This window comes from Zootermopsis nevadensis, unplaced genomic scaffold (assembly GCF_977971745.1).
Source record: "Zootermopsis nevadensis isolate Lab colony 2312 unplaced genomic scaffold, Znev_1.0 Znev_ptg000016l, whole genome shotgun sequence".
NCBI classification, from domain to species: domain Eukaryota; kingdom Metazoa; phylum Arthropoda; class Insecta; order Blattodea; family Termopsidae; genus Zootermopsis; species Zootermopsis nevadensis.
The window spans coordinates 853,095-870,197 of NW_028259148.1; the positions used below are offsets into that span (position 1 = coordinate 853,095).

At 36.8% G+C, this 17,103-nt stretch overlaps 1 protein-coding gene across 4 annotated transcripts; it reads left to right on the plus strand.

Moving 5' to 3' along the window:
• Nucleotides 1-1,507: 1,507 nt before the first annotated feature.
• Nucleotides 1,508-17,081, plus strand: LOC110828213 (protein croquemort). 4 transcript variants are annotated; one of them, XM_022060713.2, is made up of 9 exons: nt 1,508-1,660; nt 10,212-10,367; nt 10,655-10,821; nt 10,915-11,056; nt 12,008-12,214; nt 13,070-13,341; nt 13,493-13,769; nt 14,447-14,520; nt 15,520-17,081. In XM_022060713.2, exons 2-9 carry the CDS (start codon nt 10,248-10,250, stop codon nt 15,815-15,817), a joined length of 1,557 nt encoding a protein of 518 aa, XP_021916405.1. In that variant the 5' UTR covers nt 1,508-1,660; nt 10,212-10,247; the 3' UTR covers nt 15,818-17,081. The 4 variants fall into 4 exon arrangements, with proteins under 4 accessions (XP_021916405.1, XP_021916415.1, XP_021916424.1 ...); XM_022060723.2 differs by lacking the exon at nt 1,508-1,660 and adding an exon at nt 8,888-9,043; XM_022060732.2 differs by lacking the exon at nt 1,508-1,660 and adding an exon at nt 9,135-9,552.
• Nucleotides 17,082-17,103: the final 22 nt, after the last annotated feature.

Here is a 17,103-nt window from a genome sequence, read left to right on the forward strand (position 1 = left end):
TCATATGGACCTGTCGTCAGACAGAACACTAAATAAATAAAATAAAACCATTAGTTTGTGCCAACAAATGATTTTTTCCTGTATTTGACAGTCCATTGTCTTTTGACGTAAATACGTCTATACGGAAGGGTAATTCGACAAAAACAACATTAGGAAAATGTGTAAGGAAAACGTGTAAGATCCATATCAACAATGTATAAATATGGACCGACAACAATGGTCAGCTTTTATATGAACTCCTGCGTCATCTGTTTTACTCGGCATTGTTGTGTTACATTACTGCCGTCAACAATCCGCTTTCGTTATTGTGGAAAGAGCTTTGTTGTGAATCGCTTGTAGGAGAAGTGCGTCGTAGAGTAGATAATATTTTACGTTTTAGAATATCACAAGTACTTATCTTATATAAGAATTATTACATTAGATTGCAGAGACGTATTTACGTCAGATTCTCCGGAACCGTGGTTCAACTGTCAACTTTTTTTTTCAACATAACTTTTAAGAAGGTATTTTTGATAATGACCACCAAATTTTCTATGATTCAGAAATAAATAGTGTTTATGAAATGTCAGAAACATCAGCATAATGAAGATCTTCATAATTTGTAAAATTTTCTGTCCCTGGTACTCAATTAAGCACGCGTCATTCAGACGTGTGGGGGGAGTGGAAGTATAGCTCCACACATTCCTAACATTACTAGATGAATATAAGTGGTTATCATCTCATTATGGTAGCTTTACTCCTGGGGAAAGGACCCTAACATCCATTGGACAGGAGACCGGGTTAACCCAGAGTTTATCTGGACGTTGTGTTGATGAAAATAATTCTGCCCTGCTGGGAATTGAACCCCAATCATCCAACTTACTGCAGGGAATACAATTTTTGTCAGAAAACCTGAGGGGAAGAGACTATTTGGAAGACCTATGAGTAAGTTGGTGGGATAATATTAAAATTGATTTAAAAGGATACGACTATTTCGATTGGATTCATATAATTAGCTTTTGTGAGCATTGCAACAAAAATTTCTTGACTAATTGAGCGCCTAACAGTTTTTTTTAAAAAAAACTATTCCATATTGTTATTTTGTTAACATGTCAATAAATCTAAATCATAAACGTAATATTTAAACTAAAGATAATACACGAAAACCTATAAAAACTACAGTAATAAAGAAATTTCAAGATTCTCTGTACCCTGATTTTTTAAATTTAAGTTACAGACAACGGACATGTGAGTTCTCTGATATATTTAGGGTTGTCATTAGGAAAACGGTTGTTTACGGGGGGGCCTAAACACGCACGGTTTGCTCACCGCCCTGTTGATGGAGGCAGCAAAGGCCTCTGAAACGCTGGTAAACTTCTACCACACTACATGGCACTACAACCCAGGAGACATATTCGAACTCACCGCCGTGAAATCCTCGAATTATCTTAGAATCCATCGGCCTTCCTATTCACAAAATATCCCTAGTTCCCCCACCATTAGCAACGTCTCCCTCACTGCGTACTTGATCCGTTGTATTCCGACTGACAAAACTCAGTGTGTGCAGAGCTGTGCAGTGTGTACGGTAGCCAGTAACACCCTCGGCGGCGATTGTCATGTGATGGTGTTATAAAGCAACAGGTGGCATCAGAAACTGTGATAATCGAGAAGGCTGTGAAAGGTAAATGGTATTCTTAATTATATTTCAGTTTCTCTGGGCGACGAGTGTGATGGTGGCTGTGTTCTGGGATATTAAACCGTGTTGTCCAGCACAAATTAACCAACGCTTTGTCCCTCCATCACCAGGGCTATCACCAACACCCCAGAAAACAGCCATCTTCAAAATGCTTGATGTTTAAACTGCGTATGAATATGTGCATACTGTAAAGACTTACGAACTCTGTTTGTTTATCGAAATTTATTCAATGACATTTCTTACTATCTTTGTTCTGAAAGATGAAATTTATTTTTCATAGCACCGTTATAAAAAAAAACGAGATGACTTAGCCAGTTTACTTTTAAATAGACGTAAAATGAGTAGGAATTAAAGTTGTCTCGGTGGCGAAAATGTCGATGTTGTTGTACTGGGTTGTAACGACGTAGTTACATGTCGTCGTTTAGGAGAAACTTTCTGTTTACATCTTCCTGAAACGTCGTTAAACGCCTTGGCTTCAGGGTGTGCTAGTTACATATATAGAAAGTAACAATGACTGATAAACATTTTGGTGGTAACAACTAATACCGATAACAGGCTTCCGTTTCAAAAGTTGTTAGACGCCAGAGTTCAGAACTGAAGTAGACGCTCCAGATTATGATAAAATCCCGAGGAAATTAACAGAAAACATTACAGCGCAGATTTGTTGTAGTGTGGATATATTTTACAACTTGCAATAAGAATTAGTTCAACGGAAGTGAAATATGCAGAAATGTGATTGTGAAATTGTATAATTCTTATATGAAAAGTAAGGTGAAAATTGATCGTATGTTACTTTTATTATTTTGTATTATTTATACCTACAGCAAAATCTATAATTTGAGGTCCTACAGATAACAGTGTTATCACAACAGTTAAGAAAGGATCGTAAACCAACAGCTTACCATTTTTTTTTTCGGAATTTAAGGTTAATATAAAGCCATGTTATATAATGCATAATTAATCTTTTATAACTCAGTGGTAATTGCTTTAACAATCAATAACTCTTAATTCTGTATTTATGTGTTTCGTACGCGTCTCTGTATAATCAGCGATTATTTCCTTAAACAGCGTTAACCAGTTGATACTTGTAATGGTGAAGTGCGGTGTTTTCTTCGCGGTACGCGTCGAACTCTTAAATAATATTTAAATTAGCTTCGGCTTTAAAGGATTAACCAGTTGATCTTTGTAATGGTGAAGTGTTGTGTTTACTTCGCGGTACGGGCCGAATTCTTAGCTGTACTTTGGATTCTAAGGGTTAAGAGCGCTTTAAGTCTGTACACAAGACGAAAGTTTTGAAAGTCTTGAAACTTCTGGGTGATAATGGCTGTGTAATGTGTATCGTATTATACTATCAGTGTCAAGGATTAGTGTCTGATTACAAAGGAACAGAAGTGGCTGAATTAGAACGTGTCAGATAATGCATTATGACAAACAGCACAAATTATGACGTTCCTTGATATTAAATTTTCTCAATCCTCCTGAAACTTTCATTGTCAGGTCCAGACATTACTCTTAGAGCCTTATTCTCGGTCTCATCGCTTTTGTCTTCCAGATTTGTATCGAATATACGAAACCATAAAGATTAAAATATACAAAATTAAGATTTTACCTGCTGTTTCTGTGGATACGAAATATTGGTTTCTTACATATGAAAAGAGTATAGATTGAGCGTATTCGATAATATCTAGTGTGCTGAGAGAATTTTTTGATATCAGAAGTGGAAGTAGGGTCCAGTGACGTGTTCTTCTGAACGTAGTAATAAATTTTTGGCTTTCTATAAGATTAGGGAGCTGAGCTACTATCATCTTCTGCTACAACTGCCCGTGAATGGTGGTCGAAGAAATGACGTAAGAACGAGTGATTCACGTAGCTAATTATCACGTCTTGATGTCGTGTTCTTTGTTCGCAGAATTTTACCTTTAGTCATGTTTTTGAAATGAATCCTTTAGAGGTCAGTGGTAACTGTGTGTAATGTCACTAATGGAGAATGTTTGTGGGATTTATTTGGTTTTTTTAATAAAAAAATAATAGTTCCCCAAATATTATTAACTCTTTAAGATACAATAGTACCACCTGCCTTGATTTTCAATGACTAAGGATTTTCCCTACGTGGCTATGGGCTTCGTATGATTCTCAGAACAAACAGCGATTATATCCCTAAAAAGCATTAATCAACTGATATTTTTAATTCAGATACACGTGTTCGTTTTTAATTTTTAAGCAGTTATATGAACGTCTTGCTTCAAAGAATGAAAATGCACTTATAATAGTGACGTAATATGTTTACTTCGAAGTAATCGCCACATTTTAAAATATTTTTAGAAGAGTTGCATTTTAAAGGATTAAACAGATAGCGTCATGACATGTGAGCTGATTCTACGCGTGTGAATACGTCAGTCTAATGAGTGCCAGCTTCTCATATGTTATAACTTATTCGTGTTTTTAGTTATTTACAAATCCATGTGTTACTTTTCACATAAGTTTTTAACAGGCTTTTAAAGGTCAGACATATGTTAGAATGAGTCGGAGCCTATTTATCTAAGTCAGAAATGCTAGTTATTTATCAAATAGTTCTGGCATGTGTCCTATTACTCTCTAGTCGTTATGGCTCAGGAGTTCAACAACTCAAATTCACGAACAAATTACTTGTATGGCCTTGTGTGACATACGTAAGCTTATTAATCAGTTTATTTTGTCCTGTAGTTTCTTTTAAGAATCCAGCCCGTACCGCGAAGAAAACACTACACTTCACCATTACGAAGACCAAGTGGTTAACGCTGTTTAAGGAAATAATCGCTGTTTACTCTGAAAACCATACAAAACCTGAAGAATTAACTCTGTGGGAAAAATACAATTATTGAAAGATAAAATTGGTGATACATTTTGTTACCTACTAGGCTGTAGATGGTTGGGGCAGTTTGTGCAGTCAGGCTAGACTTCAGACTTTGAAACTGTAGGTAAAATCCTGTGACAATGTGTAACCGAGAGCTGACGTAACACTAGCAAATGCCGATTATGCTTTTTTTATTGTAAATTTTCATTGCAATGACGAATTTTACTGCGTAATCATTCTATCTTCATCTAGGAATTATATAGTAAGCAGATTTATTCACATTTGCGAAAATTGTCTTGTGACTAATTGTGGATTATACGTAACAAACATATTTTCCTTGTGGAATCAAACCTGCACGTCTTAGTCATCGCCTTTCAAACGAGTTAGCCTGTAAAAGATACTTTAAACCACAAACTGTCCAATATTTTTGTAAGTACAGGGTGTTCAATTTAAAACGCCACCCCATCTACAAACAACGTTTGTAAGCTTTGGTGACATTTGTCTAAGAAGACAAAGGAACTACTCTTTGTTTTTTTTAACGAGAAAGAACTTACAGAACAGCGTTACAGAATATGCTAAAATATCCACCGTCTTCCACAAGACACCTGAAATGTTATTACCAGTCGGTGTAATGTTGTCTTATTCGGTATTTCCTCGTCAGGAAAGGAACTGATAAATGCTTCACGAACAGCAGCAAACGATTTCGATGCGAAGGACACCGTGCATATTTGTTTTCTAATCTCATGTTATATAAGGCAGCTCACAATGGCGCAGTTATGGACTGACGAACTGAAAATGATATGTGGGTTTCAATAATCCGCGTTTTTTTCCTTCATTATTTACTAATTCATGAACAAATACGTCCGAGACAATGCGTTGAGCCATGACTGATTATGTGATATAATCCCAAGATAATACGCACAAAAACAATAAAATAGGCTCCATTCCTTAGTAATTTGTATCAAATCTACTTAAGTTTGTGCTGACGAAGTCCATGGAGCAGAGTTCTTCTTGAGAAGCTGATAGTAACTGAGTAGGTCGAGAAATTCCCAGCTTTTTATGTAACCCGAAGGTTCCAAAAGTAGACCATTTTCTTAGCCGCATGAATCCTAGACCTGTTTAACTACGATTCATTTTAATATTATTCTCACGTCATTGCACAGATCTCATTATTTCTGTTCCCTTCATATTTTACAACTAAAATACTGTATGAATTTCTCATACATATATCACCCATCTCATTATTATTTAATTGATTACACTAATTATATGCTGTTTGGTAAAGGATGCAAATTACGAAGCTCCTGTTTGTAAAGTTCCCTGCCTCGCTGAGCGACTACTAGCTCCTCAAAAATATTTCTGCTCCATGCACTTTATTACTTAGCAAATAATCAATAAATCGATAATACTGAGTAAATTGGTACAACTGTAACACTTCGGACTCGTGAGAGTCCAAGTTCTCGCGGAGACGATTATGAAACCGGCAAACGCCGTGTAGTCTGGTAGATACTGGCCGACGTTTCAGAGGAGATTACTGTCATCATCAGTGTACTCATCGCCCAGATGCCTGTCACTGCAAGCTCCTCTGAAACGTCGGCCAGTGTCCCATGAGAGAACCATCTTCTTCACTCCTAGCTCGTGTTCCAGAAATACCCACTTCGACACCCTACCAGAGAGCGGCTATCTTGTCTCGAGTTTCCGTTGGTTTCCTCAGTCTTTCTAAGAAAATTTCGCGATGTAGCTTTAAAACGTCACTCCCCTGTCCTTCCCGGTCCATTATTCGCAGTTACTTCCGTTACTTTATTAGATTCAAAGTAGACGTGAGCACGTAAACAGTTTTTCATTCGTATTTTTTTAAAACTTGAATATCTGTCGTTCCTACAAAAAGAGGTGTGCTTCTAACGAGTTTTATAAACAATATTATCATTCAACAAAGTCTCTCTTCTTCATTTAAGCGATTATCGACTGATAAAATTCAGCAAACAACATCATAATTACAAGTCTTTTTAGCCATGTAATGAAGAATTCTCTGCTTAATCACGTGAAGGCAAAGATCAACTTCACATTTTTTAATAACAGAACGTGAAGGACACAGAAAACAGGACTTCATTAAAACGTAATCCTCACTTGCTCGTGTAGGCGTAATGATAATACGAAAGGCTCCTGAACGCCTCGGATGTCTGTCGTATTGAAGAGACCGGGGATCAGTTCTCGTCAACTTATTCAAGTCCCAGTTTTCCTTAATTTTAATTTTCCCGACCAGATCGCTAAAAACAATCTGCATCAGTCACAACTAACGAAGCAATTTAATGGAAAAGAGTACAACACGAGATATATCAGACTTATTTAAATAATTTATGTAAAATCCATAAAACAGGAGCTGAGTTTTTATATGATGATTCCAAAAAATTCACGGAGTGGCGATAAGATTATCTTATTTGTTACTTTCAATGACTCGATACAAATCCACGTGATAATGTTAGAAGATTTATTAAACGTTACTGATAAAAGGTGCAACAATCTTCAAGCTACAGATATAAGCACAATTGATAAGCTAATATTGTGGTAGCAGAACCAAAAGTTCCGAAATTTTGAACCCCTTTTCATCCATCCGCAATCCTCCAAACTTGTCTCCCTAAGATCCATCTTAATTTTTATCCTCCAATCCCTTTCACGGTATTATGTGTGGGCGTTTTCCAAGATGTTCGCTATTCAAAATTCTGCATGTATTTCTTGTGTTCTCAATCCCACACACACACATGCGAAGCTTACCAGAGTCCCCTTGATTCTATAATCTTTAATAGTTTTGCTACAAAAATTTGCTATGGTGAAATTATATTGACCCTACATCCAACTCAGAAGCTGAGGGACCACCCCTTGTCGGTTGTAGGCGACTGCTCTCCTTCCAAATCTGGGGCCGTACCCTCTGTGGACGATCCTTACCACAACGAAGGAATTCACTTAACCCTCTGAAGCCGAAGCTCGTCTAAATATTATTTAAATATTCAGTCCGTACCGCGAAGAAAACACAACTCTTCACCATTACAAAGATCAACTTTTAACTCTGTTTACGCTCAGAGTCTTAAGAAATGCATACGGCACAGTTATTAAATACACGTATTTCACACATTTACCAAATTACTTTAAAAAGTTTTCACACGAAAATGTTGCAAGCGTTTAAGTAGCTGTTAGAGGAGAATTTTACTTAATTTTAAAACGCAGAACTGGCTCTCGTGGGCAGTGGCCTTGTGTTATATGGCGATACTGAGCTTCAGATAAGCTTAGTCACCAAGTAAGTAGCAATTACGACCACTACATGGTGTGATAAATGACACCTGCGTGCTACATGTATTTTCCATTTAGATATTTTGTTCATTCGCTATCACAGATACTAACATTTTGGAGCGACTATGTTGATTTTATATGTTGGCAACAATTGTATGCAGTCGGCGGTCTCTTGTGACTTTGAAACAAATTCCGGCGATTGTTTTATGGCGAGAAAAAATCGATTGTCTAATCGACTCCGTGGCATCCATTTGAACACATTTATGGCAAATTCTTTTAAATTCAACGGTGAAATTGCACAACGTACAATACATTCCTCTCACTACGTTTTGTACAAAACAGAGCAAACATTTTGTGTTCTTCAGAGGACATCAGGAGCAAATATTTCTCTGCCCATATGGAACCCTACAGAATGTATTGTGACGGCCTAGTATTAATCATCAGTACAATCTCTAGCCGTAATATATAACAAGAAGTTCCAAATGACACTATGATTCATGGGTAGAATATTACGAATTCATAATTCTGACGTTACATTCTAATACTGGGGAAGTCGATTCACGAAGAAGTCGAAGTTCATTGCACGACACTCAATGAAGACATTAATTATATGAATTATCGTTTATCGACCGTCTTAAAAAGTATTGTACGTTTAATCGCCAATCCGAAATTTTGCCTGCCTTTGGATGGTTTGGTGTGTAGCAGTGGTTAGCATTCCTACAAAATACAAGTTTATTTCGAAAATCCTGCAATGTTTTAGACTATACCCCCATACAATTTTTATTCTAAATGGCCACAGTAAAAGCACGACTGCCTAAAATGAAAACATACAAAGAATTTAAATTTTATTGTATTTTGTTATGTAGAACTCGGTTTAAATTCTGCGCCATACCATAAACCGGAAAATACTATAAGTACCAACATAACGTTATCTGAGAATCCAAAACAAGTTATCTGTCGAAATTCGAATTTTTCTGAAAACGGAGCGTTATTATGTAAAACTGTTCCTTTGGTCATTGTCAAATTATAAGATTATAAAACTAAAACGTTTCGTAGCTGGATTCTACTTCTGTCATCAGGTGAAAAGAGAGACGACGATATCTGTTGGGCTCCCTGGTTTTGCTAGTCTCCACAGTTTCGCCTCCCTTTTTACGTAAAGACTGGAGCAAATCCAGTTTCCGAAACGTTGTAGTTTCACTATTTTATAATTTAAAAGATGGACAGCTCCAAAACAACAATACACCTTACAGGTAATGTGTCCAAAACTGCTTGCTGCGTGTTAATGCGTAGTGAGAGGTAAACAGCTGTTGATTGGGTCACCAGGGTCTGTGTTGTTAAGCTTCGTGGCACAGATGGTGGTAATCAGTTTCGGGAAGAAAGTGAGCTTTTTGTGGGCTTGTATCTGCGAATTGATGGAATGTGCAGAAGGATTTCATGTGTCTTTAACTGCAGACATGGTGGTTGGTTGTCACAGGCTTCACGAGTATTATATTCTCGAACCTATGATGTTCGTTTGTGCTGATTACGTGTAACAAAGTTAATCAAAGTAATGAAACAGCAAACAATGACTGCGTTTAAAAAGTATGACGCAGACGTTGCTTAACCTGTCAGAAAAAAATAATGTATTTTTGGTGCTAGAAGGGTGACAGTTGCCAGGTTTTCTATTGATTTAAAGTCAAGTGGCCTGAGACATCATTGTGTGAAGATTTGCTTTTTGAGGTTTGAACCCCAAACTGATCGTGACTCAACATCACAGTTGGTTAGTAATGACAGTGTCTTAATATAGCAACCAATTAGATTAGAGTGATTGTGAGTGAACAATGGACACTGTAAATATTTCAGTAACAGCTGTTGGAACACGTGAGTAGGATGTCAACAACTACACACTGCATTTTTACTCACATACATAAATGGTGATGTGTCATCTATCAAGTAATCAACACACAATTATTGCTGTGTTTATACATTTGTCAGACCAACATGTACAAATACAAAATATATTTTTAAGAAAATGCAGTACTTGATAAAAAGTTATTTGCTAGAGGAGACAAGACATAACCAGTGTCATCGTCACATTGCTTGAACCTCAGATTTAATGTGTTAAACCATATCTTACAGAGAGTTGAACTTTCTAGTACTTAAATAAAGGATCATTTGTGACCACATGGTTCCAAAGTATGAATGTTTCATTTGTAGCAAGGATTTTCTATCAAGAAATTTTGGGTGAGTGCATACCCTTCAGGATGGCATGCTGCTATAAAAAATCTGATGAGTTTCTGCTCAGTTGCTCAACTGCACATATTCTGAATGGATGGTTATTTAATGACTGTTCATCAACTGCAGGGATTCTTTAACATAAGATGAAACACAGTAGTGATCAACTAATCAGCATCATGGTGTATATGAATTTATTTTCAGGGTTGTTCCCTGTATGAAGAACTTTTTGCTGCTACCATGGCACTATCAGTGAACACAAAGAAGGGTTTGGTGTTTGGGATCGGAGGCGCATTACTTGTTATAGGGTGTGTGATGGGAGGGGTCTGGTTGTCAATTGTTACCTCAATTTTTGAGGGGGTGAGTATAACCATGTAAATTATTCTTCCATAACTCCTGTTTACTAGTTAGAACCATAACATACTTAAATTATTTAAAATATCTGGAAACAACAGTAACAAATCAAAATTACTTTCATGAAGAAATTATGAGCAGATTTTAGATTTTGGGTAATGTACGCCACTATTCAGTTCAGAACGGACTGTCATCCCATTCCCTAACTAAAATCTTTTCCCCACCCAACTCGCATTAATCAAGCTGAATGGAAAAAAGAAGGCAGGAACTTACAAACAGTTGTTTCATTGCAGGAAATGGGTCTTTCGAGCACGTCTAAGTCATTTTCGATGTGGGAAGAGACGCCAATTCCAATGTACATAGAAGTCTATTTCTTTAATTGCGCAAATGCTGAAGCATTTCAGCAGAGTCCGCAGACTGTGGCACCAGAATTTGTAGAGATGGGTCCATATATTTTCAGGTATTAATGAAATTTTAAAACTGGCTTGACAGTAAAGGTTTAATGTAAAGCATTTATTGTTTTTATAATTAATAATCTGTTCCTTTTTTTCAGTGAACACCACAAAAAAGTGAATATTGTATGGAATGAGAACGACACCGTTACTTTCGAGCAGATCCGTACATGGCATTTTGAGCCAGACCGTTCAAATGGAACGCTGAGAGATGAGATAACCAACATTAATGTTATTGCAGTGGTAATTAATTATTCAGTATGTTTTAAATAATCTTAATGTGTTTTTATGCAGGACATGTCACTAGTAATTTAGATGTGACCTTTATCCTTCACATCCAGAATATGTGATGTATAAGACATGAAATTCCACAGTACCACATCTTGGTCAGTGGTTATTCGCCAGTTCGAGGAACCTATGTGTTTGGATCTCACCCAACTATTCATAACCGACACTATTGAAGTCAGTCATTGGATCCTATCTTGAATTATTATATAATAATACTGCCCAGGATTTCATCAAGTGTTAATAACATGGCCCCACTTAATGGTACCTGCACCTTGTCGTGGTGGCGGGGCTTGGGTACCTCAGTGACCCCAAGAGCTACTGGTAGGGCCTCCCAAGCCTGATTGGTCGAGGGGGAGAGGTAAGACTAAGACAGGTACCCTGGTCCTCCAGGTTAGGCGTTGGTCGCAAGGCTAACAACCTTGCACTGTAAAAAGGAAGACGTTTCGAAACCTCGATCAAAGCCTCGGACAGACGGACCTAACAGAGGACCGAATGGAAGAGGGGAATTGAGGAGGCCATGGATCGAATACGGACTGGAGGGCCATAGAAGAAGAAGAAGAAGTTAATGACATGGAGTTGAGTGTTCTGCCAATGGAAAACTAAAAGGTGAATTTGTCAAAGTGTGGGACATGAGTTTGTCTTATTATGGAGTGGTGTTATACAAAATAATGGGAAAAGCAGTGTTCATCGGTTTCCTCCCTCCCCTCTGTAGTTTTTATAATTCTGAAAGATCATCAAACATAAGCAGTATGACGTCAGAATGCAATGTACAGAACATGACCATTTCCCTTTCAGTTTATAAAAAACTGATAATATAGATATGTTCCACTGTATCGTTAGAAATGTATAATACAGGTGTCTGTGAAAGGCAGAATGTTTTTAACACTTTAAATGTTCTTGTCGCAGACTGTGGAATATATGATTCGTCACATGAATCCCGTGGTACAGATAATTGTGGACACGCTAGTGAAGAACACTGAACCACTGTTTGTCACAAAGACAGTAAGTCAGCTTATGTTTGAGGGGTATGAGGATGAGTTACTCAACATTACAGCAACATTGAATGTCTCAGACTTCAATGTTCCCTTCGATAAGTTTGGATGGTTCTACCCGGTAAGTATGAAACACTGCGTTGATGTAAAATAACATTTTAAGAGGACATACAGATATTTTCACATTCTGTACATTGTGTACTACTGTGTACAAAAGAAAGATATTGCAAAATTTTTACAACTTCAGAATTATATTTGTCTGAAGTTTTCATAAAACCTGACTTGATGCGCTGTTAACACTATCAGATTTACAATATGGTTTTTCATTCTTTCTTCTTCACAGTCTTAGCAGAATTAAACTACTGTACATTTCAGTTTCCCTTAAAAGTGTTTTCTTGTGTTGTATTTGAAAGTCAAGTGTCTTTTTTATTTAGACCAGTTATTTTTCAGAAATGAGTGTTTAAATATAAATTTCAGAGTTACATTGTGTTAAAAACGCGATAAAATGCTGTTTGTGATTGTGTACAGAAAGAATGAGGTACTTTAATTGGAAATAAATATCACTGGTACATTAAAAAAGTTTTCAAAACTACATTTTAATGTAATTGATTACATTGACATTTATTTTTTCATGTGGATGTCTCTAGCGAGTGAGATGGGTAGCTCAATCAGTATATTGACAGATTACAGACTGGACGACCAGGTTTCGATCCCTGATGGGGGCAGAGGATTTTTTCCTCTAGCCTTTGTATTCAGACCAGATCTGGGGCCAACCCAGCCTCCTCTCCAAAGGGCACCGGGATCCATTCCCAGGGTTAAAGCGTGGCTGGGGCGTGACGCTAACCGTTCACCCCTACCTAGTGCTGAGATTAGAAATGATTAGGAGCTATATCTCCTCTCCCCCCACCCCTCAAGCACCTACATGGCATACAATGGGACTGCTTTACTTTACTTTTGTTTTTTTGTATGTTTATAGCGAAATAATTCACAAACATATGATGGGGTGTTCAATATACACACAGGAACAAATAATATTGACTGGCTCGGTATAATGGATGCATGGAATTATGAGCAACGTCCCCCATATTATGATGGTGAATGTGGAAGAATAACTGGAACAACCGGAGAGCTCTTCCCACCCATGGAAAATGCCGACAGAGTCGGACTTTTTGCATCTGAAGTCTGTAGTTCCCTAGAACTTGTGAAATCAGTTGACTCATTTTCAAGACTCGGTCTAGAAGCCTACAAGTAAGGACATTTGTTAATACTGATTAGATAATACAGATGAAACTAAAGCTACAAGACAGAATCCTACAACTGTTGTTACAGTTTTGCAAGTTGTTTTATATCCCGCCTTCATGCTGCAAGTGTAGAGCAATGTTGCGTTCTTCTGTTGTAGGTTTGTTGGGGATGACAGCGTGTTTGACAATGGGACAAAGTATCCCGAGAAACGATGTTACTGTGCAAAAAGTCAACTTATCGGTGTAAATAAAATTTCAGACTGTGTTGAAGAATGTGTACCGAGTGGTGTAAGGGGCATTTCAAAGTGTCGTTTTGGAGCACCTGCATTTATTTCCTTCCCACATTTTTATGAGGCGGATCCCATTTATTTACAATATATAAAAGGATTAAATCCAAGTAAAGAACTGCATGAATTCTACATTGCTGTAGAACCAGTAAGTATATTATGAAATAAATGCTGCTTATGGTAAATAACATGTTAGCATTAATCTGCAACATCTTTATGGCTATATTTTTTGTCTTTAGAAAGAAACCTAAAATATGAGATGTCTGTCTTCTCGATCGTAATGCTGTGTAGTCTGGCAGTAGTTTACCGACATTTCAGAAGTCCTTGCTGCATCCATCATTACAGCAAGGCAGCAGATACCTCTGGAAAGACAGTAGACTTCTACCAGACTACACAGCATTACGATCCAGAAGATGGCTATCTTCCTCGCTGCCATGAGAACCTCAGATTCTACCTAAATCTAAAATACTTGTAGTTTTTAAGATCATTGCCACACTCGGGAAGATGCCTTTCTGCAGCCAATTCAGCAGATAATGCACCGACTTAACCAATCTGTAACCTGAGTTCAGAGTTACGGAGAAGTTTATCAAACGTCAGTCCTTAATTAATTTCTTATTCAGATCATGATGTGAATAGTGCTTTGCCTATGTGTATTAAAATTTTTATGTATTGTCTTTCTTATGTGTGTCTTATTACATCGATACTATTCAGATGACAAACTAAAACCACAGTTTAACATAAAAATGCCACCCTTATTTCTGATTTTCCAACATTTATACGTATAGTTTGCTATGTAGAATAAACATTGTATTCTCGATATTTCAGGTTACTGGCATTCCTTTAGATGTGAAAGCACGTATGCAGATCAATATCCTCTTACGCCCATACATAAATTCGAAGTAAGTCTTTTTTTGCAGTGGAAATTTTTCAGTTTAGAAGATAATTGTGGTTGTTATGATTAGAAACTTTACTAGTCATTTGACATTGCTTGTGTAAAATTTGGAAATGAAGGTTGGTAGGTTTGATTAAAATTTCAAACACCTAGATTAGTAATGTGCACTATATGACTAAAGGTTACATTTTTTGTGGCCCATTTTGAAAGTTTAGTAATTCTATACATTTTTATGTACCGGAGATGAAGTAATTTAACATAATTATTTAATAGCAATGTACAAAACCTATGTAATTTAGCCAGATATGTTGTCCCACAACACTGCTATCATCATGCAGACACAAACTGTTTATAATTTTTCTCTGTGATACTTCAAGATATGTTTTTGTGGAATAATCTAATTTCAAACAAAATTTAAACAAAGATGAGTTTGCCATCCTACAGATATTAAATCTATTTGCATGGCTGAAAGTCAGGACAGAAAATTCCTGAGACTAACAACTTAGTGCAGGTTGAGTTTAAAAATTGTAAATCTAAAATTAGAACTGAAATAGAGCATTTATTTTGTCTTAAATGTTCAAGATTAACACTTGGTTAAAAAGTCTGTCATCATAGAAGTGTTACAATTATCTATGACTATCTCCTCAAAATCTACTTTTAATATCTTGATATATATTGATGATTTAATATGGGCATTAAATATATGATTAATTTATAATTTAGAAAACCAATATAAAATTTCAAAACAAATAAATAGGTAGCTTCTAATATGACCTATTTGTTACAATGGAGATTTCTGTCATCTGGGAAAGTGACCAACATTTCAGAGTAGTAACATTCCTGAAGACAGCAGTCTTCATAATCCTCACCATGAGAACCTAAAATCTCACCTTGCTACAAAAAAGCTTCCTTTCCATTGTTTATATAATAATTTGCCTCACTTGTTGCATCAATACTGGAAACTTTAGGAATTTCTGAGCCTTAAATTGACCCATCTTATTTTCAGGCTATTTAAAGATGTCCCCAAGGTGATGATTCCTATACTGTGGTTCACACAGTCTGCAGAGCTCACGGATAGTTTGGCGGACCTGGCAAAGCTTCTAATCAATCTTCCTACGATTGGTTTGGTCACATTTTTTGGACTGGCTGGAATTGGTGCCCTTCTGATACTTTCTGGCGTAGCGATAACATTGAGGAACAGTTGGGAGGGAGACAACGTTGAGAAACTCTTAGGAAATGACTCCTTCTCGTCAGTGGTACCAACTGCAAGGGACGTGGACACGGATAAAGAAGAGGACAGATAGAAGAGTGAATGTAGAAGACTGTTAGAAAGGGGAGCGTTACTAGCATCAGATGGGAGATAATAGGAGCGAGTACTTTAAATACTATCGTAGAAGTTGCGTTTAGGTACCACGGAAACTATGGACAAAGAATCGCGTCTTCTCAATGTGATACAGAAACAATGACCAATCATCTGTAATGTTTGGCCCTCACACCGTACTTACACTTAAGTGATGTTCAGGCTAGTGACAAGACCTGAAATGACTGTCGCAACAGAATAAGCAAGTACTTGCAATTTCCTTTACTATCATAGCTAATGTCTGGAGAACACAGCCTGTCTGCCCCCTTCATTAATGGATGATGCTTCACAGTGGAGTCGTTTGGAAACTCTTCTACTCGTGACACCTACTTCCGTCGTTTCCAACATTACCGTTAAACCACCCTAACCACGGTCAACTTTACCTTTATCCTAACATGTTTATTCATTATCCAACCTAATGGAGGGAATTGGAAACAGGAATCATAGAAAATGTTATCTTGTTTGCAAATAATACACTTTATGTCAGTTTTGTGATTATAAGTACATCATGGTGTCTGGTCTTCAAGACGCCCCTCTAACCTGCTATGTACTCTGGGACAAGTTACAAAATCCGAAGCTTATTTCTGGTACCGATGTACACAACAGTAAGGCTGTTTTATAAACCTTCTTTATATTAAATAATGAAGCATTAATAGTTTGCAAACAGGATAATCTGCAAGAAGAGTGTACTGTGTATGTAATATGAATTGTTTTTTCCCCATTAGATTTACAATTAACAGTAGAATATTTTTTAAGATATCACAACTTCGAAAATAGAAAAGTATTTTGCTTCTGTCTGTAACAGCTGCCCTGCTACATATCCCAATTGATGTATCCCATTTATTTTTATAACCTAATAGTACACAGACACTAATTTCAAGAAAGGTGGCTGTTCATTGCATGCAAAATAAAGAGTTAATATGGTGGGTTAGTGCACAACACTACTGCTAAAAAGTGCCTTTGTTCCTGACAGTGCCATAAGAGTTCCACAAGTCACTATAAGTAAGCAGATGTGAACTGAACTGCTTCTCGTAAAGGTGCGGTACAGAGTAAGAGTTAAAATAATGATGACAGGATGGTATCTCTTCTCTGTATGTGTTGTATACATTGTAAATAAAGTATGAATGTGATACTTAATACATAACTTTGCTGTAAGTACATCATTGAACACAATATATGAATAAATAAATTTATCAGTTTTGATATAATGCTTGTGTTATGCTTTGGTTC

Coding starts and splice junctions, on each gene's coding strand:
- LOC110828213 (XM_022060713.2), top strand. CDS start 10,248: ATGGCACTATCAGTGAACACAAAGAAGGGTTTGGTGTTTGGGATCGGA. Junction 11,057..12,007: donor ACATTAATGTTATTGCAGTG/GTAATTAATTAT, acceptor TTCTTGTCGCAG/ACTGTGGAATATATGATTCG. Junction 12,215..13,069: donor AGTTTGGATGGTTCTACCCG/GTAAGTATGAAA, acceptor GTATGTTTATAG/CGAAATAATTCACAAACATA.